The sequence below is a fragment of the Neopsephotus bourkii genome, unplaced genomic scaffold (genome assembly GCF_033783945.1).
Source record: "Neopsephotus bourkii isolate Nb327-2 ecotype Australia unplaced genomic scaffold, CSIRO-AGI_Nbou_v1 NB_1060, whole genome shotgun sequence".
Classification (NCBI taxonomy): domain Eukaryota; kingdom Metazoa; phylum Chordata; class Aves; order Psittaciformes; family Psittacidae; genus Neopsephotus; species Neopsephotus bourkii.
Window position 1 is genome coordinate 2,761,617 of NW_026901548.1, and position 26,248 is coordinate 2,787,864.

The window sequence follows — 26,248 nt, forward strand, 5'->3', positions numbered from 1 at the left end:
CAGGCTGAAAACCTTTTCGTAAATAACCATGGCAAGGAGCAGCCTTTCTCAGATTTCATTCTACACAAGCTTTTATGTTTGAGAATGTTTCTAAGTGCTTGTCTATATAATTTTTTCTATCCAAATAAACCTTGCTAGAGAAATAACGAAGGGAAAGCGTGTTGCCTTATCCTGAATACCCACCAGTGTTTCCGAAACAACTGAAAAATAGCAGCTAAACTATTAGGGTAAAGACTTGGTTTATTTTACCACAGAAGATTGGAGGATTTCTCTGGTTTTTACATTTTGTTTAAAATCCAAAACCTCACTTATTCTTTGGCTAACTCTGCATTCCCTAAACAGCAGTTCCTTTAAACTGATGGGTGTTTCTACCTTGTTTCTCACCTCCTGTAAGTAATCAGCAGAAAATATTACTGGTATCAAATGCCATCCTCCCCTTAAAGCAGTAACGCTGCCTGTACTGTCTGTTTCGATGACTGCTTGTTCTGTTCTTTGCTCTTTCACACTACTGCTTATGTGATTCCTGTGTCCACGTGAGGAGTGGAACTGCTGGATGTTTTTCCCCAGACAAACTCCAGGGAAGCGATTCATACCATTGAGAAGTATTAGAAAATATCAGAGATCTCAGGAGTCCTAAGGCTATTTAATAAAATGTGTCAGTATAGTGTCCAGACCCATATATTCAACTAAGTACTTTGAAGGGATTCAGTCAACTTTTTGTTGCTATTCAGTGACTATTAGTGGCTTGAAATTCGAGGTAATTATTTGTTACAATAACAATACATAGATTACATCAGAATATGTAATAATTACTTAAGCTATGAGTATTTTTGAATCTGAATTTTGAACCTTATGTTTTTTTTTCCAGCGTTTCAGGGTGTGGACAGTGGTGACCATACTATGGAACAAGCTGTACGTTCACAGCCAGTGTCATTAGAACCTGAATCTAATACTGACAACATGGAAAACAGTTCTCCTGGTAAGACTTATTCCTTTTAGATTGAGCAGAAAATGTGCTTATTTGTCTATGGTGTGCATATATATATATATATATGTGTGAATATACGTGTATTTTTAAGTAACAGAAGCATTTGTAACAGCTGGGTTATGTTGGCACAGTATGCAGTGAGGTACTTAATTGCTGCTGTCGCATTACATTGACTATAAAGCATTTTATCTGTTTCCAGCGACATAGAATGAGATAAAAAGATACATTACCACAAAGAAAACATACTATGTTGAAAAAAACTCCTTAAGAAATAACGTCTTTCTTCACCACCAGTTTAATACCTGTTCATTTGTGTTTAGCATCAGTTGTGGATGAAAAAGGTGAGCAAAGCAATGAGGAGGAACAAAAATCTATCAAGCCTACAAGTAAAGAGTTCAGGAAAACCTGGGGGTTTCGAAGGACCACAATTGCTAAGCGAGAAGGTGTAGGAGATACAGATATGGACTCCAGTGAGCAACAGCCCCAGCAACAGCAAGGCTTAAACCTCAGGAGAAGTGGACGGCAACCAAAAAGAACAGAAAGAGTGGAAGAATTTCTTACCACAGTACGACGCCGAGGAAGGAGGACTATTCCTACTATTCTAGAGGATTCAAGTGAAGCAGTATCCTGTCCAGCTACAGATGCCGAAACTGCTTCAGAAGATAGTGTAGAGAGCACTCCAGATGCAAAACCTTTAACTCGGAGGCTTGGCCTTAGGAGCAGTAAGGATCAGAAAGACTCTAAAATGAGACATACAAAAGAAGAAGAGGAGGAGGAGGAGGAAGAAGAGGAAGATGATACTTCTGATAGTGATAGCGATGGTTTAACACTAAAGGAACTACAGAATCGACTAAGAAAGAAACGTGTTGAACAGAAACCTGTGCAGCTGACAATAAAGGATATACAGAAGCACTTTGGGAAAAGAAATGCAGAACAGAATCCTACAGAAACTGGTGATGTCCAGCCTGAAAAGGAAGCTGAGCCTGAGTTGCCTGTCAAAGAAGAACCTGAAACTGTAGACAGCACTGAGATTGCAAGTCAGGTGGTTGTGTCTGAAGAAGACACTGAAAATCTTGAGCTTCAGAAGGAGGCAAAGCCTGCCATTGCTGCAAAAGGGAACGCAGATGAAGAACCTGAGGAACTGCCCAAAAGCAAACCTGAGTCCGAGATTTATGACCCGAATGCGCTGTATTGTATTTGTCGTCAGCCTCACAACAACAGGTAGGCAAAGGTTTCAAGTAAGACCACAGAGCAAGTAGTTGGAATTTTTCTTTGATGAAAAATGAAACCAAATGCTCACTTTTTGAGTGTAAGTAAATGAGCTTTTGGGTTTGTTTGAAGTTTTGGGGGTAGTTTATTTAGTATTTTAAAGAGGGGAGGAATGAATATAGAAGTGAGGCAGAGCAGTATACTCTACTGTATGGGGTACTTAAAAGATCTACTGCTTGAAATACCTGTTGAGCTTTAATTGTCTTTTCATAATGTTTTACTTTTGTTTATTTCATTTCCAGGTTTATGATTTGTTGTGATAGATGTGAGGAATGGTTTCATGGTGACTGCGTGGGTATTTCTGAGGCTCGAGGGCGGTTGTTGGAAAGGAATGGGGAGGACTACATCTGTCCGAACTGCACCATTCTACAGGGACAGGATGAGCCTGTTTCAGAAATGGACCAGCAGGAAGCTAACGCTGGGCAAGTAAATGTGGATGGCACAGAATTCACAAGCATAGGAACAATTGAGCAAAAATCTGTTGAGGACCAAGGAATTAAGGGTAGGATTGAAAAAGCTGCAAATCCAAGTGGGAAGAAAAAACTAAAGATCTTTCAACCTGTAAGTATTTTAATAGTTTCTTACTTTCCATGCCTCACTGAGTACATTGAGACAATGGCTTACTTATATGGCTGTAAATCTGGCTTGGGCTTTTTATAAAACTAAATATGAAGCTGAACAACTCACTAAACATTACTGGTTATCCATAGTTCTGTCAGGTCAGGAACTAAAACTAAAAATGTTATTTTGATCTGGGGGGGGTTTAAAAGTTTAATGTAGGCATAAGGAAGTGCTTTGTGCAAGTCTGCCTTTCCTAAATACTGTTTTGGAAGTCAAAAAATAAGGCAACCTTTTAAGAAAAATACTAGAATTATGGACTGAATTACACTACATATATATATATATACACACACATTATACTTAAAATAATCAATTTTTGATGTTTTCAATGGTAGTGAAACTTAACACTGACAAGTGTCTGTTGGAGTTAATTCCAGCTGTACTTTCTCTATACATCCAGTTAGTCTCTGAAGTTATGACTTCTGTCTTGGTGCTGCTTCTTCAAGTTATTAGTACATAGAAAATTGTTCTATACAGCCTTTTTAACGTGAAACTGTGTATTTTGAATTACTGCAAATTCCAGCATTAAGTAGAAATACAAAATCTTGTTCCATGCCCAGTTCAAAATCCAGGCAAAAAAATACTTCATTGAGCTTCTTCAGCTCAATGTACGCAGACGTAAAAACGTCATGCTATGGTGGTCATCTTAGTAGTGCCTAAACTACTGTAGTAATGCCAAGTCTTGAACATTTTCCTTTTCTCACTGTGCCTTTAAGATCATGTTTAATGTCATTGCTGTTAGAATGCTACAGCTATCTCTGTATTTTTTTCTATATGAATTTATTCTTTCACACATGTTCTTGAAACGTTGAAATCATCCTTAGAATAAGTATGACAAGTGTGAGTAAGCATCTCTGGAGGAATCTTTTTGTTTTAGTACATTTTCTACAAAATGTTTATGGAACACTTTTAGTCAATTTAAATAGCAGAGCTGTTTGTATTAGCATAGTGGGGATAATGTATAGATGAGAAGTTTGACCTTAATGTATGTGTTTACTATTTTACTGTGTGCAGAAAACAGTATTTTTCTCTCAAATGTTTTCAGATACATTTGGACTACTTTGCACACAAAAACATTGCAAGTCCAGTTCTCTTGTTTTGGACTACATTTCACTGGTGGTCTTAGCATTAAGTTCAGCTTCTGGGTATCACCAATTACTCTCTGGTATTAGCATGCAAACAAGTTACTTGAATGTGTTAAGCATCTCTCATTTAGTGAAAGAAAAACCGTATTATTATCAACTTATTGCCTCTTTTGGAAGAACTGCTTATATTTTAGGTGGTTTTTTTGGCATTTGGAAATGGAATGGAACTGCTGTACTGGTGTTTGCCATGGGGTACCATGTCTTGAGGGAACTGAACAGTCAAATCTGTTCATTTTTTAGCCTGTGTTATCCCTCATACCTCAGTTAAGATCCCTCCATGGCTTGGATAAGCAAGCACTGCTCTCCCTCTGGAGAATTCCCTGCCCATTTTAGGCAAAAAACTCATTTCATATGTTAATATGCGGAAATCATTAACAGTGACTGAACAGTCTCATTATTCACTTTACCTGTTTTCTTGCACCACTGTTCTAAGCACTTTGAGAAGGACTCCCTTTTGGTGCTGTGCAGAGGTCTGGGTTGTGATTAAAACTAGAAATTGTAAGAGTGCAGACATCAGCACTGCAGATCTTGTCATCATTTGAGAAAATGCCCTGAATTAGAAATGACAGCTCAGTTAACCTGAAGTTTGAGGTGCTTTTTAGGTAACATGGGTTGATACTTCTTGTACTTCACAGTTCAGTGTGTACATGATGGAAGAGTACTCTAAAGCATAAGCTTAATTTTTCGAGGGAAAACTCCTAAACTGAGGTTTTATCAGGCTGCAGCAGATAATGCTGTTTTAATAACTTTTGATAGGGGAAAAGTTATCAAATTATACAAAATTTTACTGGAAATATTCCTGAAAACCTTCCTTTTGGTAATTACACATTGCAGTTTATTGATGGGGAGGGGCTGTGTTAGAACTATGGTAGTGCTGATTGTTAGGTCAGTTGTATAACATTTTTAGGAGTAATCTAGAAGAGTGAGACTACAGGCATAATACGTGGAGGTGATATAGTGGAGCCTAAAGAGCTATCAAATATTTCTATACTTTGACCTAATGTACTCTTGTTTTCACGGAATGTGCTATTTTCCACATTTAACATCTGGAGAGGAAGCGTTTAGTATGTACACATCAGCATAAATGGAGAGTAATTGTGCAGCAGAAGGGAATACAGATTGCATATGCAAACTGCTCCATGTGTAAGAAGTTTAGGCTATGGCAAATTGGGAGAATGGTTGTATTCGTGTAGGTTGGGGACTTCTGAAATGAAAACTAGTAAACCTAAAACCTCCAGAGCAAGAATTATTTGTACACCTGAATAGCTGAGTCCTTCCTTTTGAAAGTGTGCATGGTTGAGGGCAGTGGCTGATGGTGTTATGCAAGAACATGTGTTTTAGAAACCTTGCTCTTGAGAAAGCAGCTCTGCATTATTAAAGAGATTTATCACATGATACAGAGGATCGGAAAAAAGAATGTGTGTGATTATGGCATCTGAAAACATAGGAAATGAGCCTCCCTTGGATCGCTGCTGGCAGACCCACCACTTGAAAACAACACATTCTGAAAACAGTGTTATGGGAGGGAAGTTCTTACATTTGTATGTGTTGTTTCTGTTGCACCATGAATGAAAGTTGCTTTCACACTGGCAGTTGTGCAAGTCACAGTCGTAGCTGTGGTCTGCACATACGCCATGTAAATGTTTCTTAATGCTACAAAGGTATGCTTCTGTCACTTCCTCTTTGAAGTTTGAACTCACTCCATTTCAATCCATAGGTAATTGACGCTCCTGGTGCATCCAAGTGCATTGGTCCTGGCTGTTTTAATTTGGCTCAGCCTGATTCTGTGTATTGCAGCAATGACTGCATTCTCAAACATGCTGCAGCCACCATGAAGTTTTTAAGTTCTGGCAAAGATGCCAAACCAAAACCTAAAGAGAAGATCAAACCGAAACCCGACAAACCTGGCATGCCAAAATCTCAGCTGCAGGTAAGCTTGTATTCCTGATCTGTGTTTCTTGCATGAGCCTTCTAGATGGCAGCACAGGTTTGTGGTTCTTTTGAAGAATTTTAGTTAATTCAAAATTACTGTCAATTGTGAGCTAATGTGACTGCATTGTGTATATGCTTTGGGAAAGAAAAAGATTAAAGCCTTCTCTTTTCCCTTTTGAAAATGCTATAGAATGGGCAGTATTTCTGCAAACAGATACCACCACCTCCCCCCCACCATACTGATAGTACTGTTCTTTTGAGGTGGTGTCTTACTATTGCCTTTCCCTGTAGTTAGTGTATATTTCAAGTGTATTTACAGGAGTTCACTATAAAAGAAATCTATGTATATATATGTAACTATATCTCTGCTTGTTTGTAAAATGCACCTGACGATTATTACTAACTAAGCCTCACTCAATCGTACAGGCAGGTATTAAACCTCTTTCAAACCAAAAGAGACCATTTCCTGAGAAGAGAGAGGTGAATATGAAGAAGACTGTTTTGACAGCTGCCAAGACTGAGGCAAACACTCAACCTGTTGCTAAAGAGCCAGCAGTAGAAAACAGCACACCGTCCTGGGCAAGCGATCATAATTACAATGCTGTAAAGCCTGAAAGGACTGCTGCCATTTCATCTTCACTGTTGTTCAAATGTATGTATCGCATAGGGATATTCCTGAGTAATCATTTGCATTTTCTTTGAATGCCCATCCATTCTTGGCTCTGCAAGACTAGGAAATTTAGGATTTGGGGTTGGGTTTTTTTTCTTAATGTATGGCACCAAACTCTACTTTTCTCCACCTTCAAAGATTCTGCACCCAGAGATACACACGAGTGGGAAACACTTTTAGAGGTTTCATTTGTATCATACGCCAGTTGTATGATTAAGAGCCTGTCAATCTGCCCAACTGATTCCTGGAGGAAAACTACATGATTAAGCTTTATTTTTTTCCCATAAAGATAATAACTGTTTCTAATGTAGAAGAGGTAAGTATTGATACATTTTCTGTGTTTGACAGAAGGGTTGCACAATGTGCACCGTGAATCAGCAGTTGACTGTACTATATGGATTGTATTTTTGTAATTATTTGGGTATCTCAGGTCTTGCATTTTCAGTGCTGATGCCAAGAATGAAATCTTCATCATGGTATCCAACGATACTTTACACTTCTGCAAACAGCTTTTAACTGTGAAGTTATATCCAAGTTCTTCCTGCTCCTTTTCTTCCTTACATGAAATGATTTAAGGACCATTTTTACTTTTAAGTTTGGGGGGAGGCAGTACTGTATGTTTTCTCCTTTTTCCCTTTTATATTTATATGTTCATACCTCACACATTATCCACACACACAAGAACACATCTTGAGTGGATATTAGGCAGAGATGCCGCCTTGCATATTTTTGCAGGTTTTGAATAGCATCTTTGTAGCTCACACGAAGGTAAGTAACTCCTACTTTGTAGCCTCAACAAGTCTTTCTGCTAATGACATTTTTTCATTGACTCCAGCTAAGTAGTTTTATAATGCAGTGGTGGAACTTCAGATGGAATCTTACATTTCACAGTTACAAAACACATGAACAAGTGTCTGATTTTTACTCACGTGAAGACTAATGAATTCAGAAGTTCAGTTCTCACAGCTTTTACCATAAATTAGCCCATTTACATTTTATTTTCAGAAATCTGGTTGTCAAACACTGTATGGAAACACTGTATGGAAAGTAACTGATAAGTTCATAAGTTACCTTGAAGATGAGGTTTTTTTAGATATAACTTTAAACACTGAGGGAACACCTGCTACCCTAAATTGCTGTTTATTTTTATAGCACATAGTAGATACTCTAGGTATATTTTAATTGTATTTACCCACATCAGATGTTTTAACGATTATAGTTTTTCCCTGCAAATGTTCATTGTGTTTTGTTACTTGGGCCCTGTGCCTTTTTTATAGTGAACTCCTGAGATGTATTTTGATAAACTTCCTTTTTTTTTAAGCTTATTCTAGAGGAACTGTAGTTTTTTTAGCTGAAACAGTAGTATTTAAAATGTAACTAAAAGTAGGTGAGAAAAATGAAAATGAAACTATAAGGGCTGATTTTACACATTATATGCTTACGACACTTTATCTCAGTATAATCACAAGTGTCCTTATAACCATATCACTAAAAATGTCCTTGCTGTCATCTGTAGGAGACAGGAATATAGAGGTTTTGAAGTAGGGAGTTCAGTTGTGTTTAAAGGAGGTTGTTCTTAAGTTTCACCACACTGGAGGTTTTACAGATTTAACCAATTTGAGTAGAAAATTAGATTGCTGTAGCTACATTGTTTAATTGGTTCAGAACCATGTTAGACTTAAATTGTGACTAGAAAACAACCTAGTTTGTGCGATGAAGAGCTCTCATATGAAGTGCAAGGAAGATCTTCAGCTTGCTGTTACAAGGTAAGTTTTACTAATATGGGGACTCTGTGCCATTACTGAATTCCCAGGTAAATTGTTTTTGTCTTTATGAAGAAAACTGTCCTGCTTTTTGATGGATGGGTTTGAGCTGTTACCTTCCTGAGAAGCTGCCATTGCATCGTCTTTAGGAGTATTCTACAAGACTATTTAACAACTCTAAATGCTGCTCAAAGCAGAGAGGTTATGGCGTTACAGAAATTCGTGAGAGTCATCTCGCTTCACAAAACATATAATCTGTTTCAGACACTAATCTTAGAACAAAGTGACTCACTGCTTAGAAACGTGCATTTGTGTACATCACTGATGAAAGAAGTGCAAGGTGACTGGTTCAAACGTCTGGGTGTCTAATGTTTGGACTTAAGGGGCCACCTAGAGGAGGGATTCTTCCATACACAATACTGCAAATACCTCCCAGGTTCTCCCAGTAGCTTCAAGCTAAGTCCTGCAGCTCCTGATTTGTGACTTAGGAATTGAGGAAACTTAACACGATTATTAGAGCTCATCTCTCTAATGCTTTTTCTGCTGGTCAGACATGGATTTGCTTTATACATTTACTCTGGACTTGTCAGATACAAGACTTTGTTATTGTTACATATGACAGTAGTTTTACTGAGTATTAGCAAGAAGAAAACAAGCTGTTATTATAGAGGTACTGGATGATAGGGGCATATAGTATATTTGCATCTAAACCTTGCCACCAAGCCCCTTTCTCCAGCATGTTCCGGGGAATGAGTTAGGGCTGTACCTGGAAGTGACTTTGTACACCAAAATCTGGAGGCTGTTTAATGACACTTGGTGTTCACAGTGAAAATAATCCTATTTGTTTAGTAACTGGAGTGAAAAATACTTTGAACTTAGTGAATATTAAGTAGAAGTAATAGTGAACATTAAGTACAAGTACTTCTAAAGTTGCAGGCAGTATTTGAGCTACACTTATATGAGGAAATCAGGTGCTACATTCCCTTTCAGAAGTGTCGCTTCTAAGTTCATTAGGAAAATGAGTATTTATTCAATATGTAGTGCTCAACTTTTATATTGAATTTCAAAAGTCATCCTAGCTTCCAAATTGATACATATATGGGTTGTTGAGATTTAGGATTCAAGTTGTGGTAGGAATGCTGAGTTTGTGATGTGTGCTAGTGTTACCGTATTTGGGTCATATCAGAGGAGATGCAGAATTCAGGACAAAGCAAAACAGATTTCAGTTTATCGAGTAAGATCATGTAGGTGTTTGTGGGGAAGCACCATCCAAAATGATTCATGAACATTTCAGTTTTATTAGCAGACAAACATACATTGTATGGTAATAGGAAGCCTGATTTTTAATTATACTGAAGGAGGACAGACTTTAAACAACATAATATAAGCCTGTTTTTTTCCAGAAGGAAGTGCAGAAGCAGTTTGCATCACTGCCTGTTTGACTCTGCTGGGAACTTTAAGTATAAAGTTTTACACTATTTAATATCACATACTGTATTTGTAACAGGATTCGTCCATTGTAGTCATTGCTGCCCTGTAAAAAGAGGATAAAGGAACACTTCAGACATGAAGTTTGCTGATGCAAATGGTTTGTCAGCAGTATCAGTGTCTGAAGCACCGAACTCAGACCTTGTTTGATAGAGAAACACTTGGAAGGGACTTTCTTCTGTATATTTATCTGTCAAACAGAAGCCAGCAGCAAACATGTCAGCAGTTCTAAAATAGAAAACTAATCCAAAAGGAGGGAAGATAAGCATTTGCAGGATCCCCGTTTTTAAACTACAAATAAATATGCTAAATAATGGTCAGTGCTTCAAGTCTTTGAAGTTCAGCTGACTTGTTAGACGTAGAAGAAATACACAAACTGATAACTTACTCAAGTGCTAAAGCTCCTGAAGCATCTTAACTGCATCTATTGGTAACAGTAAGTGCGCAGGAGAGTGAAGAGGGTTTCTAGATAAAAGCAGTAAATGTGTTGGGTTTGTAGTACAGCTTCTGGGTAAAAAGCATTTCTTTGTCAGATAAAGAAAATTCTGTTAACTATAGTCAGGCACATAGTGTGAGTTACTTACTGTAACATCTTACTTGATACTACTCTGCATAATGGTCGTGGTACCTAATTCTGCTTCCCAGTAGTGAATTACAGAGAGACAATGCTGCCACCTCCTGGAAGTGGGAGCCCAGGTTTGAGGAGCCCTGCCTCTGGTGATACAAATTTCCTTTTATTATCCCCTTTCAGTCGTCTTCATTTCTTCTGCCGCTAAACATTTCTGCTCCCAAGAGCTATTCATAAAGTGAATACAGAGGGCATTTGGACTGCTTTTTTCCTACACACTTCTAACAAAACGTGGAGACTTCATAAAGGGAATAATGATATTGGGAGCCCATCATCAGAAAATGTGATGTGCATATCAAAACCCTGGGATTATAGCATACATAATATAGGTATTATTTGCTTTCTTTCCATAATAAGAGTACAAAGGAAAGAAAAAAACCATAGATTGCTATAAAGAGGGCAGGTGGGAAATGTAGCACACTCAGGACAGAAGAATTAGGAGGGAAAACTGATGCAGGAAGCAATAAATACTTTGCACACAGGCTGGTGCAGATGTAATGCTCTTCTTCAGGCAAGACTGTACCAGCTTGAGTTGTGACTTTTCAGTGGAGTGCAGTGTATATGTATATACTGCTGTTGGTTTAGCTTAACTATTAAATAAGGATTCTATGTTAAACTGAGGAGCTGTTCTGAAGTCATGAGTATGTTTGTCTGCAAGGACTGATTGTACTTAAACTCAATGCAATTGTTTTGGTAGGAGTGCTTCCTTGTAGGAAAAACTAGCAGGTGCCAAGCCATGCTCTTGCACCTCAACTACTTCTGGCATCTGAATTAACTCCTTGAAAGCTAAGGTGTCTTTGCTCAATGCTAGATTCTGCAACATAGACCCATACTAAGAGACAGTAAGTATTGACGAGTTATCAGGGGAAGGAAAATAATTACTTTCTTTATGTTCCTGGCCATTTTCCGAGCCACATGGCTGCTGTAGATGCAGGTTTAGCCTTAATGGTTTGTAACTAGAGGGTTTTTCTGGAAGGCTGCTGACAGACCCAGTAATGATCCACCTAAGATGAGTCTGCCAGAACTTCCAACGAATCCATACTGGAGATCTTCTGGCTTTGGAAGGACCATAGTACGGGAGTGGCCGGTGTACCACAGCTCTGGTGCTCAGCTTGCATCATGAGAGCAAGTAGGGGCTGTGCTGGCACGTGGGCTGGTACAGGATCAAACCCTGGCTGTGGAGTGAGGCTCCAGCAGCCACCGCTGGCCTGCCAGCATCCCCTGGGAGCCAGCCAGTTAAAAGGAGCAGTGAGATCCTTGGGGAGTGATTGTCATCTCCTGCCTGTGAACTCCTGGAGCTTCCCTTCTCTGCTCTGCAAGGTATGTCACATCTGCCCTGCGGTGGGCAGCCGCATGAAGATCCCTGCCGTGTCTCTTAAGTTAGGAAGGATGGTCCCTGCTGCTGGCTTGTAGCCTGTTTTTTTGCCTCTAGTACCCCCATGGCCTTGGACAACAGAAAGCCAGCCCTCTTGCCTTAATGGGTGCTTGGCTTCAGTGTTAAGAAGCCACTGCTGAGGGGAAGGGCTGGGGGGCAGAAACCTGGTACAACTTATGACTGCACTATAAATATAAGGGTGGTGTATCTCTTGTCATCAACATTGAAAGTGATGAAAGTTTGATTAAAAGAACCTCACCACCCTCTGTTGCTGTTTTGCATTCTTTTACTAATATTTAGTTCTTTGAACTTGCTCACTTGACTATAGCCAGTGAAAAACTTTACCTGCTAGTCCCAAACAAAAGGGTTTTTTTTGAGGTGATCACTTGCACTTTTGGGTCAAGTTTTGTAGCTGATTTTGGTGCTGATGGTTCACTGTGTCTGAGCTGTACTGAATTGGAACCTGAAGATGGCCTGGCCCTGCAAGGAGTGATGATACTATCCATGAACAGCCTGGAAAATAAGGAGCCGTTTGGTTTTTTTTTGTAGCAGATAGTGCCCCTGTCTCACTCCAGAGTGGTGTAGTTGTGAAGATGCAGATCAGATAAATCACAGTCATTTCCTATAAACCAAACAGCTTTGCATATCTAAGCTGCAGATCTTTGTCAGCATAGCTACAGCTTGGCTTGAATGCAGACAAATCACTGTAAAAAGGTCCTTGTTTTGGAGTTTCCTGAATGGATTAGCTTTAAAGACAGGTTTACTTTCTTGTGTGTCTGAAGGTAAAGGCTTGGCACACAGGCAGCTTCGTTACCACCTTCTCATTGTGGTGCAGATGAACACTGATTGAGGCTTTAGAAGAAAAGCAGCAGGGCGTGAAACACCAGGTAATGAAGCCTGGTTTGGTGTTGAGAGAAGCAGACACGTGGTTCTGTAGGCAGGTAACAGTGAAAACTAACACCAGGAGAGTGAATTATTAGGACTAACGCTAAGGTGTCTGAGGGATAAGAAAATGTGGCAGAGTTTGAAGCGAGCAGGCCATGGAAGCGAAGCGGTTACAAACTACACCTCACCTCCACAGCCCTCGGCACTGAGCGCTCAGTGCCACAAGAGGGTGCTTCAGTGGCACCTGACGGGATCAGGACTGACTCTCCGACAGTGTCTGAGGCAGAGGTGTCAGGCATGCATCCCATGGGTGACTGAAAGGCTGCTCTTGAGGAACATCTCCTAACGGGTAAGTAACCTCCCGTTGTAAAGTGCTTTATAGCTGACCTGTAAAGCACCAGCTCACCCATGTGTTCTGTTCAGTTTTTTAACTTGGATAATGCCTCAAAAGGTTTCACTTCAGAAGCACCCCTGGATTAAAGTTCAGTATCAGCCATTGCATTGGGGTGCAGGGGTTGGAGTAAATTCTGCTCTGTTGTGATTATCTGTATCACAAGTGGTGCAGAAGGAGATCGTACCACAAATGCATTGGACAATCCATGTGTGACATAGGCAGAGGGAAGCTGTGGGAACACCACTGGTTTTAATTGAAAAATCCTGCCCATCCTAACAGTTTCACAAAGGGAAAAATGCAGTTCTCAGGTATTGGCATATAGGGACAAGATACTTCATCTTCCCTGAGCCAAGAGCCTGTCCTCCTCCGCTGTGATATGTGCCAACACAGGCTGCCCTCTCCTGCCATTCCATCTGGACAGCTGTGGCATGCTGGAGCGACGGCACGGGGAGATGGATGGGGCAGGCACCGGCATCTGAGCACCAACGGGTGCGGGACTTCACAGTGCTGCTGCACAGGCCTGTTGTTGAGAGACACTCAGACTGCTGGCTGGGGTTTGGGGGAATTCCTAAATAGGTCATAGTTCTGGCTGTTGTTTCCCACCTGCATTCCTGTTGCATGTTTGAGCTATCATAGAGGCCAGTGCTGGTGCCTGGCTTAAGAGACTGGCTCTCAAAACACAGAATTACTCTTTGGTGCAGCCTTTACATGGGCTGTTGAAAAGAGATCTGCTAACGGGTGGGCTCGCTTTTCCAACAGCTGCAAAGCTGTACTAGTGGGAATTTTCCTTCTAATTTGACTTTTATTACTATTTAAGACACAAAAATCCTTTTAAAGTGTAGTAAATGATCCACTTGGAGGCAGATCACAGGTAGCTGTACTGTCCTGTTTTATTGTGGCATTTTACAGAATTCTGTATTTAACAGAAAAATGTTAACTGCCAGCTTTCTCGCTGTTGGTGCCACACAAACTTGTGTGCTGTGCATGAGTTTGAAACTGTAGTTTTGGTTTAGTTTTAATTTTGGGCGCTTGGTTTTGGTGGGTTTGGGGTTTTTTTTGTGTTGTTTTTCCCCTAAAACACTCTATTTTAGTGACAGAAGAGCGTGAACAGTAGCTGCTGAAGACTCACCGATGTGCAAGGCAGCATCTTCTAAAGCGTGGGGCTGCCAACGTCCTGCTCCCTTGGGCCCCACTTGGCCAGTTCTGCTCAAGCTGGACAAGACAATGCAGCCGTCGGCCTGCACTGCCCGCGTGATGCAGTGAGGAGTTCTGTCAGGGGGAGGGGGGGAATCAGTGTAGATGGGGAAGAACACAGGGAATTGTTAAGGCAGTATATAGACTGAGCTGAGCTCTTAGGCAGAAGCTCTCCCCTGTGAGGGTGCTGAGGCGCTGGCACAGGGTGCCCAGAGAAGCTGTGGCTGCCCCATCCCTGGCAGTGTTCAAGGCCAGGTTGGACACAGGGGCTTGGAGCAAGCTGCGCCAGTGGAAGGGGTCCCTGCCCGTGGTAGGGGTTGGAGCTGGATGAGCTTTAAGGGCCCTTCCAATGCAAACCAGCCTGGACAGAGGCAATAATTCTGGGGTACGAGCAGCTTTATGCTAGATTTTTAATTCCACAGGGAGACTTCTCATAATCAGTACTGTCACAATCGGCCTTCATGGCTGCAAGATGTTTTTCACAAATACCTGTTTAGTGCAGTAGTAGTTGTGATGCCCTTTGCTATTAAAAAGGAGACTTTAAAAGAAGAAAAACTGAGCCTTACGGGCTCATTACGAAACAGACTCCTCGGGTGTAACTGCCTGTAGTTCTCCACACACTGTTTAAAACTTCCAGCATTGACTCGAGCGAGAAATGAAAGCTCTTTAAAGAGCTGTCATTTGAGTAATTTCAAAGGTACACAAAGAAAAGTAATGGCACGTGTCTTCAGTATTTAATAATTGTAAGAAGCAGATAGTATCTCCAGCAAAATAACATCACAAATGAGGTAACTTAAATAGAAACTAGAGGAGGTGGTGGTGTGTTTTTGAGGTGGCTTTTCCAAAGCAATTGCAAAGGAAGATTGCGTGAGGAGGGAAAGGGGAAGAGCCAGAATAGGTTAGAATGCTATACAAAAATACTGTTAGGAGATCAGAGGAGCTATGTTTCCTTTGGGTAATTTCTGTTCTGGGGGTGTAAAGCAACCTCCTGGTGTAGGAGAGGGATTATGGTGAGTGGATCCTTCACACTGCATTGCTTCATTGCAAATCACCCTTAAATCAAGCTTCAACAGCCACATTATAGTGCTGAAACATCACCGTTGTGGTGTACAGAAGTGAAATACATGTAACCATCAGGCTTTCAGCAGGCTCGTCTGTGACACAGCAGATAATGTGCCAGTTGTGGCATCTACCCCTTGCAGGAGTTTAGTTCTTAGCTGTGTATTGTAATACTTGGCTTAGCTTCATGGGGAATGTCCTTGGGGGGTTCTGCATCTCTTGACATCTAGAGGGAGAGATTCTAGTTATGTCTGTAGTAAACATACCATAGTAACAGTGTTTCTTAAGCCTTGCAAGGAATGCACTTCCTTTCTCTGCCGGAGGACTCGGTGAGCTGTCTCATTAGCTCCACCAGAACCTCTCAGTCTTTCAGCTTTTTCAGTCAGCAGGAATCCTGCTGCTCACAGGCCAAAATGGGGGAAACAGGAATTCATGCTTTGTTTTAAGTGATGTTTCTAACTTCAAGCCAAGGAGGTACACTTGTGTGTTCTAAAGCAGAGAATGGAAGAGCCACTGAATGCCTCACCATGGCGTTAATCTGTCTACGTTGAAACTCCTTGTTGAGCCTTGGATAGGCTGGTGTTCAGTGGTCATCTTTCCTTTTGTTTTCAATTTGTTGAGGAGCATTTATTGTGGGTATGCTGGAGCTACTGATGAGAAGGACCGGAGCCACCACTGTGCAAAATACAGTGGTCAGTGTGTGTGTGCTAGGCATTGACCGCGTCTTCAAGTTGTTTGTGGACTCCAAGGCCAAGCAATTTGAAACCCGGTGTCTGAGAGAGAATACCTGCTTCATTTCATATCCCACCAGCTTGCTGAGCTCTGGTACCTGTTCAGAAGTTAAATTCCACATACAATGCCATACTGCCCTCTGAGAAGAGTCCATGTTTCTGTTAACTCTTCCAAACATACACTTCCATGCTTCCATAGCTATCAGAAGGAAGGGTGAGCTTTGGGCTGTGCTTATGTGAAGTAAACAGAAGAATGAGCTGCCAGTGGAAGAGGCAGTCCTGCTCCTTCCTCACGCTCAGCTGGGAACTCCTGTGCATTGGATCCCAACCCGTGCAACAACACAGTGAGTTGGTTCAGCTGAATTACATGGCAGCACATTAATGTTGTCACTAAACCTCAAAGCTTCGTAGGAGAAAAACTGATTCCTCATAATCAAAATAGGATAAGAAGTTTTTTGTGTTAGGTTCATCTGCAGCCCTCACAGCTTATTTGCCTATGTAGGGATTAAGTAGTCTTGATTCTTTGTCAGAGTGTGCCCACTCTTTGATGGTGTCCTTCAAACAGCAACATGTCCTCCAAACCTGAACATGTAGTTGGCAGATGTTGCAAAGGGCTTAATTTCCTACACATAACTAAACTAGTCCATACAAAACCTGTACCAGCGATTCCTCTAATCAAGTACTGCTCGGTAGACAGTTTTAATTAGTATAAATGAGTGTTGTACTTTGAAACTGTTACACTTTCATGAAGCTTAGCAAATGTCTGAGTATTTTCTGTTGGCTAAAGCAGCACAGAATTGCATCCCTTCCTTTGGAAACCTTTCTAATCAGCCACAATGTCAACTTGCAGAATAAAGGATGCTTCTGCATCTTTCTTCACAGACACTTGCTGATTCTGCTGCCCTGGGAACTTTGGTCTACATTTGCACTAGTACCTTGTATCTATTTTACAAGTACTTCTTACTATGACATTGGTGTTTGTGACAGCTTTGTGGTGTGGATATAGTTCTCGCACATGCATCATATGATTGACCCAAAGCATCCAGATTGTGCTATTTTTAGTTTTATCAATGTAGTTCTTGATAATGAATTTGAACTGACCATTAAAAAAAATAGCACATAGGAGAAGAAAGAGAGATTTAGAATTTCACATTCTGTACTTGTGTAAACCGAAAGAACCAAGGCACAGAGGCCTGGATTTTGCTGTCATCATTCTGAAACCCGAGCCGTGCTGTCCTGCCTTTCCCTGATGAGTCACAGGAACGTGCTCCTGTCCAACCTGCGCGGAAAGGTGCAGCGCTGCAAGGATCATGCAATAAACCAGGAAAAAGAGGGTGGAAGTAAAGTAATTCCTGCAGCGTTCTCACTGCACACATGTTGGATATTTGCCTCCTCTCCATTCAAGACTAGTAAAGTAGAATCATAGGAATAGTTCCTAATCCCCTTCTTTCCCATGGGATTGCCAAAGCGCTCCGAACAACTAGAATAGTGTTGGTGCTGCAGGAGAGAGTGGGAGCACAAGGAGAGACAATGTGGGTCACACAGAAGGTCTCTCTAGGTGGGTCTCTACAGTGACCAAGATGGGTCTCCAGGGAAATCCATGGGAATAGTGTGAGAGTGATAATTTAAAGTGTAGATCTTATGTGGAGGTTTATATAGAACTAGTTTATAAGTCTTCACATCCTTTGATTTAATGTGTTACGGCAACTGTTTCCATTTTACACTTCAAATACTTAAATCTCACTCAGAAATTCTCAAGGCTTCTACTTGTAAAATGCTTCTAGAAAAGAAAATCAGGATAAATATGTAGTGGTTATGGGTCTTGTGGCTGCTTCTCCTTGTGTTCCAGCAGAAGTCCAGCACCCACCCTTGTACTTAGCTGTACAAAAGTTCATCTTCACTGCAGGTTTTGGTGTTTGCGGTGAAACCACCAGCAGCAAGAGCCCACTTAAAGAAACTGGGGTGAAGAGTGTCATTCTGCTGGAAACATATGCAAGTATCTGGGGGCACCCAAGCTTTAGGTATGGGAGAAGGTTGCAAGGCCATTTCCTCCTGAAATGAGAATCCAGTTATGACTCATGAGCATTCCAAGTCTTCCCAGTTTGAGGGGTGTTTCCATTGGAACCTTGCGCTGACCTGTGGGGTTGCATGAACTGGACTTCACAGGAGTGCTTTCTCCCCTTGCAGTCCATCTTGGAGGAGAGACTGGACAATGCAGACCCAGCCCAGTAATTTCTGCTCTTGTTATAGCAGATCTGGAAGGTGAAAAGGGACCATTTGGTCCTTAGTAAAGTTACCGATAGTTAAATTCCTGGACCTTTTCCAAGAACTGTCCTGTGTTTTGTAACTAGGGCTTTGGGGCTATTTGATCAACAAACCCTCACTAGCTAAAACCATTAGATTGAAAATGAACCTGTTTACTGGTCAGTGATTATGTATGGATTTGTGAGAAGAAAGGCTTTCTGGGGAGAAAACTTGGCTTTTCCAATTGCAACAGTTGTATTTCAGGAGTTGCGTTTTGGTAGTTTCCTCAGAACCCTTCATCCTTTGAGCTATCAGGGTAAATGTGCTGGTGTTCTATTGTAACATTGGTGTGTTGTAAATGATGTGTCGTTTGCTCTGTGTGTGTGGTAGTTTTGGCTATTTTTGCTCTGTTGACTTGTTCCTGTCAGTGCCACAAGGTGGACAGATGAAACAAGGCTTCAAGAAATGCTTACTTGTCAAGTTGTGGGCAAATGTAACTTCAGCACGTGAAAACTGGAGCCATTACTTCTAAATCTTTTAGTCTCTAATGTGTATCAACTATTAACATTTAAACAAAATCAGTATGTTGTGAATGGAGTGATTTGAATGATGGTGGGAATTGGATCACAACAGCCTGAGTAGCAATATCAGTGTTTGATTACTTTATAGATCTAGAATTTAGCTAGGAACTGAATAGGAAGATCTAATAATGGTTTATGGCAATGTCATTAGTGTGATACGGATACTACCAACCAAGTGGATTATATGTGCAGATTTTCTAAGTAACTTCTGTGTTTTCTTGCTCATTAAAGTAAGAAATATGGGTGGAAGGGTTTCTTAAACTTCAGTGATGCAAAACTTAAGGTAGTATTAATGCAGTTTCAGATTCCTGGACTCTCCTCAGGTCAGCCTCTGTAATGAAGTGGTTCTGTGAAGCACCTTAAGGATTTTTCTGTTAAAATGTGGGTTGCATTGTGCCTTTTTCTTAAATTTGTGGAAGTCTGGGGTGTTTTGGAAGCTTCCCCCTCAGGAATCTTTGAAGGTGGTGCCTTATTTTCCTTTCAGTTTTCTTGCGTAGGTTATAAATAAAATTTAACCTGTAGAGCCAAAGTGGAACTCTTAAAGAAATTCTTCATTTTGCCTCAGAGGCACAGTATCTGAAGGATCAAAGACAAACTTCTTCAAAAGAAACTATATGAATCTCTGCATGGTTTTTGAAAGTACTTTTAAAATGCCAGTGAAAGTAAATCACTTGAATTGTCTACTTGACAGTTAAGCTCTGGAGATGTTATTTCACAGACTTCGTTATAGATTGGTACCTGCTCTTCATGAATAGGAGGTTATAAAGTTAAGCCTTTAATATCTTCTTTGTTCTAACAGCTCACAGGGAAGAGAAAAGGAATGAAGATAGAGCAGAGGCTGCACTGACATCAAAGAAAGCTGTTGCATCTGTAATGGAGAAACAGACATCTTCTCTCTCTAGAAGTCTTCCTTCGAAGAAGTCCTCCTCCTTCTCTAACACATCAGTAACTAAACAACCACTTAAACCTTCTGCTGCGAGTTTCAAAGGTGTCATTCCCAAGAAGCCTTGGCTTCCAGCAGGCAGTGTTTCTCCAGCAGGCAGTGTTCCTTCAAAGCATTCATCTCTTTCTCATGGCTCATCAGTTTCCAAAAAACCAGCTGCGTCTTCCAGCTTGGGTGGAGGACTCAGAAAGCCTTCACAGGCTTCCATTTCTACTGCATCTGGAAGCAGTCAAGGAAAGGCATCACCCGGCCCTATCCAGTCACAACCCAACTCTCAGATTCGGCAAAATATTCGACGATCCCTAAAAGAAATTTTATGGAAGAGGTGGGAATTCAAAGCACTTTTCTTATGTAGGAATCTACAACTAGAAGTAAATGTTTAGCCTGAAGAGTTTTGCTTACATCTTGATAAAGGGGTATTGAGGGATTGAATTTATACTGCAAATTACTGCAATTATAATTGGTATTTCAGGTGTACATTAGTAATGGTCTTTATTAAATAAATGTGAAAAAGCCTTTAGGAATAAAAAAAAAGATCCTCATCCCTCATCCATTTATAGTGAGGCAATTACAGTTGAATTAAATTATAGCATAGGGGCATTTTACAACGCAGGTGCTCTGAAGCTTTAAAATGAGGTGATGGTAGTGTTGGGGATGTAGAGGTTATAGGGGACATAGTATAGGAAATATCACAGTGAAAGGTTAGATGCTTACTGAAGTAGAGATTCCCTCCCAACATAAAAATCCACAACAACAAACCCAGCTCAGTGGACAGCTCTATCCCTTAGGAAAGACAAAAACAAAAAGCAAACATTCCCACAAGGATTATTAAAGCTAATGCCAGCTATTGAGGCTTATTACAGAGCGCTGCACTCTGGTGGTGTCTCTGAAGTGGAAATGCTGTTCACCACGGAGATTCTAGGACTAAGACTCAAGCACTTGAACCTCACTGAGGGAGGATAAGCCTAGGTTAGCTGTGTAAAGTTAGCTTTTAATAATGCTACCTGAAGATTCATGCCTAACATAAATGCACGTGCCCTTTCTGTTTTTAACAGAGTCAATGATAGCGATGATCTGGTCATGACAGAGAGTGAAGTAGGAAAAGTAGCACTCAATATTGAAAAGGAAATGTTTAACTTGTTCCAAGTTACGGACAACAGATACAAGAGTAAATACCGTAGCATCATGTTCAATCTCAAGGACCCCAAAAACCAGGTTTGGAATTTCCTTTAACAGTAAATGTATATATTGAAATAGACTTTGGTTTTTAGTATTTCAGACTCTGCCTTCAACATTGCCTTGAACATTTAGAGTTTCAAGGGGGAGAGACTTATAAATTACACTATAAAGGATTATTATAGAGCCATTCAAATACTAGAAAAAACTGTTTTAGCCAAGTAGAAGTTCAAAGTCTACATCAGTTGGTCGTGTGTATTTATTATGTGTGGGCATTTGGTGTGAAATACTTACTACACAATGGCTTTCTTTAAATACAGACTTTATTAGTTTCTCCTCTTGTGACATTCTCTACTGTCTGTTAGATACTGCCCATATACACGATCATCTTTATGCTTTAAAAGAAAAAAGCTGGTGCTTTTCACTAGAGAACACTTGAAATTTATTATGATTTTTTAATTTCTGCAATGGATATGAAACAGGAAGTGGCAAATTCTGACACTCCTGTTACATTGATTGTTATTGATAATGAGAAAAAAATCATACTTTGTGTATATTTCATCCTTATGTTCTGGTTACTGCACCTTTCCAAATTTGCTTGTAAGTAGCCAGTATCTGTAATAGTGAATTGAGAAACTGGAACAGCTTTTGCCTGTTAAGCCTTGCAAATCTTGTTAGTCACCTTAAGCAGTTTTTCTTCAGCATAGGAATAAAGTCTGTTCTGTTTTCAGGGACTCTTTCATCGTGTCCTTCGTGAGGAAATCTCACTGTCAAAACTGGTGAGAATGAAACCAGAGGAACTTTTATCTAAAGAGCTGTCTGTGTGGAAAGAGAAACCAACTAAACCAGTAAGTAACAGAATGTTCCCTTGTATCTTTAGTAGATACAAATTAAGAGTCAGTTCCCTAACCCGTATCACCCATATTACATTGATGCGCCATTTTCTCCCTAATGAAATATTAATAACATTCAGTTTCAGTACACTTTACCACCAGGTAACTGACAACAAAGTACAAAATAAAAGTCTAAATTTATACAATAACAAACTGGTTTTAATTTTTTCAGACTCCAGAGTCAAGAAGCAAATCTTATGAAGTCAAGAAAACAGCTGTAAAGCGGGAATATGTGCCACCTGTAAATATGGAAGATTCTCCACCAGTGTCTGATTCTGATGTAAGTATTGGCTGTTGCTTCAGCATGAAGACATTGAGGGATATAAATCAGGGCCTCCAGTCTCTCTCAGAAGTGCAGATTGTTTCAGTTAAGCTGTAAGGATATTCTTGCCTAGTAGGTGCGCCATGAGCATGTTTCTTTTAGTTTGAAAGAGTGCAACAACCAAATGATAGGCATATTTGGATGCACTTCTAAAATGCTGTGTATTTTTCAGCCCTGCTGTCAACTTACAGAGCAGTCCTTTATTTCTGAATAGTAGCTATCTACTCTTTAACATGTGGAGTGAAATGAAGACAAATATTATTTGAGAGCTCTGTCTGGCATGATATGCTTTAACTAAGACCTTTAATCTTTCTTTTAAAATAGTTGAAGTTAGTTACTGGTTTCCAAAGTATTTTTTCAGTAGCAGGAATTAATGATCAACTGGAATATCTTTTGTGTTTATTCACTTTTAGGAGCAGCAAGAGTCAACTCGAACTGCATCAAATTCAAACAGTGCTGCTTCTCTAGATGTGTTTAGCAGTATGCTGAAGGATACAACAAGCCAACATCGAGCTCATCTTTTTGACCTGAACTGCAAAATCTGTACAGGTACTACAGTGCTGACTTTGTGCAAAGTAAAAGAATGGTTATGTTAAGAGTAATGTGTTTGTTTTTCTCTAAGCTATTTCATTGTTGAATAGTAATCAAAAACTTTTGAAATCAATTTATAGGTCAGATTTCAGCATCCGAAGATGAAGGGCCACCTAGGAAAAAATCAGTGGCTTCTGTTAAAAAGGTGGAGTCAAAATCAAAGCCAGAAGCTCAGCCAAAGTATGAAAGTTCTGCACCAGCCTCAGCAGCAGAGCTTACCACAGAGGCCAGCTCTGAAAACGCAATGGAAATTGAAGATGAACCAGTAGCAGAAACAGTTCCTCAGTCAAGCGCAGAAAGAGCAACTCACATTCCTGCAACCGAGGCCCCAACCGATGCAGATTCCTCTGTACCTGAAGAGGTCTCTGCTTTTCCTGCCGCTTGTGCTGGCATAGTTGTCACAACAGTAACAGTTTCAGGCAGAGACCCCAGGACAGCAATGAGCAGCTCCTCTGGTATTGTGACCCCAGCTCTGCGTTCTGCTCCTGCCTCTGACAAAGTTTCAACAGTGGAAACAAAACAGGAAACTTCAAAACCAATTATGACTGTCCCCAAATCAATATTGACAAAGCCATCATCCTCACCAGATCCAAGATACTTAGCAGTTCACCACTCACCCAATGTCAAGTGCGTATACTTTATAGTAATCCAAGCTACCCAGTCTTTAACGTGGTTATCTTCAACATCCCGTGGGTCCCGTGTCCCATTCTCCTCCTCCCTGTTAAAAGGCATGGTCAGTGTTAAAGTTCAGGTAGCCTGATTCAGGTTTTTGATTTAGCATCTCATAATTTACCATCTCTAGTTGGTAAAGTTTTCAGACCATCAGCAGATAAATAAAGCAAGGTATTATGCAGTCTTGAAGTCTGCATGTACATTAATATAGAGGAAGTTAGTATATGTGACTCTAAAATCAGTCCTAGATTATTATTACCCTATATTAAAATACTTCTACATCTGAATTTATGAATTAACCAATTGACCAGCTTGAAAGGAGGTGGATTTCTTCCATATTCTGGGTATACACAATAGTCAACATAAACATTAAGTATATCCTTATGCAGCTGCAGTTAAAAGTTTTTTGTTTGTAGCCAGTTCTTTTACTTGAGAACCTCAGGTGTATATTCTTAACCCAATTAGTGGGAAATATACAGTTCATACTAGTTTATTATAGAGTCAGGATCACAATAGTTACAGTGCTAATATGATTTTATAAAGTAATGTGTTTTGTCATCTTTTTTCCTGTCTGCAGCTGTAAGTGCATTTACTGTTACTCATTGCTTTTTTCACTAATAGCAAGTTAATGGAAAATGTTAAAGCATTTAGTAATAAATCTGTTGTTTAAAATAAAGTAGTTGATCAATAGAAGGAGGGAGGAAAAGAAAAAGGTTTCATTCTCATTTGCGTTCTGTAACCTCTCTGTTCTGGATTTGTTTTGCAGTGTTGCAGAGCCACGCTCACCTCAGGACAGCGACACTTCCCTCTTTCTCTCTCGTCTCAACACCATTTGGAAAGGATTTATTAATATGCAAAGTGTGGCCAAATTTGTCACTAAAGCATATCCTGTCTCCGGGTGCTTTGATTATCTTAGTGAGGTTAGCACTGATGTGTTTATGTGTTGAGAATAAATCTACTGCATCTCCTGTTGCTAGAAGGGCTGGGGTCACTACATAGGTGTTACATTAGAACTGTAGCAGTGGTAAATGGCATCCCTTTTGTAATAGGTGGCTCAGGCTAGAGGGGTCACTGATGTGATCTGTTACAGAAGTTTGCTTGGCCATTTATGAAATATATCGTGCTTTTTAATACCTTGCAACTGAAACCAGTTGGATGCTATTAGTCTGGGGAGAGCGTACATTGAAGTAATGAGACTGTATAAAGGTTTGAGCTAAAACAAATAAGCTTTTCTTTCCGTTTCCTCTGAAGCTTATTTTATGTGACTGTTAGGAATTTCAAACACAAATGTGTGGTTTTGGACTTTTATTAACAGGGTGGGTGGTTCTCTTTGATACTGCTTTTGCTAAACTGAGTTTCACAGTCCCCATGACAGGAAGCTCATTAGAATTCATGTGACAAGTGCAGCATTTCCTGAGAAACCGGAAGAGTGGAGGAAAGCTCTATTTCAGATGGCAGCTTCCCTATAAAAACAAAGCCAGTAATGGGCATACAGAACTAGTTTACATTTTTGCTGCTGTCCTTGTTTGGGAGTGCCTTTTCTTTTCTATGTATACCATTAGCCTCTTGGTCATTGAACACTTTGATATTTAGGAATAGCCTGTCTGAAGTTAGAAAAGTATGTATGAAAGTTTCCCACAATATAATAGTGCATTATCCACTGGGCTGCTGGGATGGGGCAACCTGCTCTGCTTTTAAACATCAGCCTCGTTTGTTTTTTCTCATGCTATCATGTAATACTTCTCGTTTAGGATTTGCCAGATACAATTCATATTGGTGGGAGGATCTCACCGAAGACAGTCTGGGACTATGTTGGCAAACTCAAATCTTCACTGTCTAAGGTATTCACTTAAAATCCTTTGCAAAACCCGGAAGAAAAATACAGCAATATGAAATAAGAACTTTTTATAATGAGTAGACAGCAAATACTGACATAGCTGGAAAACTACCCACACCACTTACTCCTTTGACACTTTGATTCATTGAAGAAATACTAGTATAGAGCTGCAGATCCTCTTGATCTCTCTCTCCTGCATATTAGTTAAAATCTTCATACTGTTTATTAATTTTTAATGTTGAGCATTAATTATTCAGTATTGAAGATTAAAGCCCGAATTTTAACTTTAATGGATTTTACTATTAAAAATACTTCAGAAATGAAAAAAATGAGACCCTGGATACAAATATAATAACCACACAAAGAATTTCCCCTTTCATTTGTGTTAACTTGAGCCTCAAGAAGGTTAGTTTGATGTAAGGTACACAAGTAACTTGTATTTCTGAAAATGGCAAGCCTAATTCTGTTTTAATATTACAGATACAACAAGAGTTCTCTCTTAAAGCCACAGTATTGCCTTGTTGAAGTGATAAATGCACAGTTATTTTTTACCCGCTGGAATTTTTCCTTTACTATTTTATTTGCTGGTATATTGCAGCTTGAATTTTTCCACTTTGCTTTTGTATTACAGGAATTGTGTTTGATTCGTTTCCATCCTGCAACAGAAGAAGAAGAAGTTGCCTATATCTCTCTCTACTCCTATTTTAGCAGTCGTGGTCGTTTTGGTGTTGTAGCTAATAACAACAGACATATCAAGGATCTCTACCTGATCCCCCTGAGTACTAAGGACCCAATTCCTTCCAAACTGTTGCCCTTTGAGGGACCAGGTAAGCACAAAACAGGGGAG

General features: G+C 40.1%; 2 protein-coding genes across 7 annotated transcripts in view; both read left to right on the plus strand.

Annotated features, from left to right (window-relative positions):
- BHLHE23 (basic helix-loop-helix family member e23) overlaps nucleotides 1-26,248 on the plus strand; it is a 191,369-nt gene that overhangs the window by 89,436 nt on the left and 75,685 nt on the right. The window lies entirely within an intron of this gene.
- The window catches only part of DIDO1 (death inducer-obliterator 1), a 50,903-nt gene that overhangs the window by 15,285 nt on the left and 9,370 nt on the right, over nucleotides 1-26,248 (plus strand). For all 6 annotated transcript variants that reach the window (XM_061361541.1, XM_061361538.1, XM_061361540.1 and 3 more), the window contains 14 exons: nucleotides 869-979; nucleotides 1,309-2,209; nucleotides 2,500-2,818; nucleotides 5,741-5,953; nucleotides 6,382-6,607; nucleotides 19,767-20,235; nucleotides 20,966-21,125; nucleotides 21,818-21,934; nucleotides 22,152-22,259; nucleotides 22,715-22,850; nucleotides 22,973-23,519; nucleotides 24,331-24,484; nucleotides 25,316-25,405; nucleotides 26,033-26,228. In XM_061361541.1, the coding sequence (XP_061217525.1) occupies nucleotides 869-979; nucleotides 1,309-2,209; nucleotides 2,500-2,818; nucleotides 5,741-5,953; nucleotides 6,382-6,607; nucleotides 19,767-20,235; nucleotides 20,966-21,125; nucleotides 21,818-21,934; nucleotides 22,152-22,259; nucleotides 22,715-22,850; nucleotides 22,973-23,519; nucleotides 24,331-24,484; nucleotides 25,316-25,405; nucleotides 26,033-26,228 (3,747 nt within the window). The remainder of the gene's footprint in view (nucleotides 1-868; nucleotides 980-1,308; nucleotides 2,210-2,499; nucleotides 2,819-5,740; nucleotides 5,954-6,381; nucleotides 6,608-19,766; nucleotides 20,236-20,965; nucleotides 21,126-21,817; nucleotides 21,935-22,151; nucleotides 22,260-22,714; nucleotides 22,851-22,972; nucleotides 23,520-24,330; nucleotides 24,485-25,315; nucleotides 25,406-26,032; nucleotides 26,229-26,248) is intronic.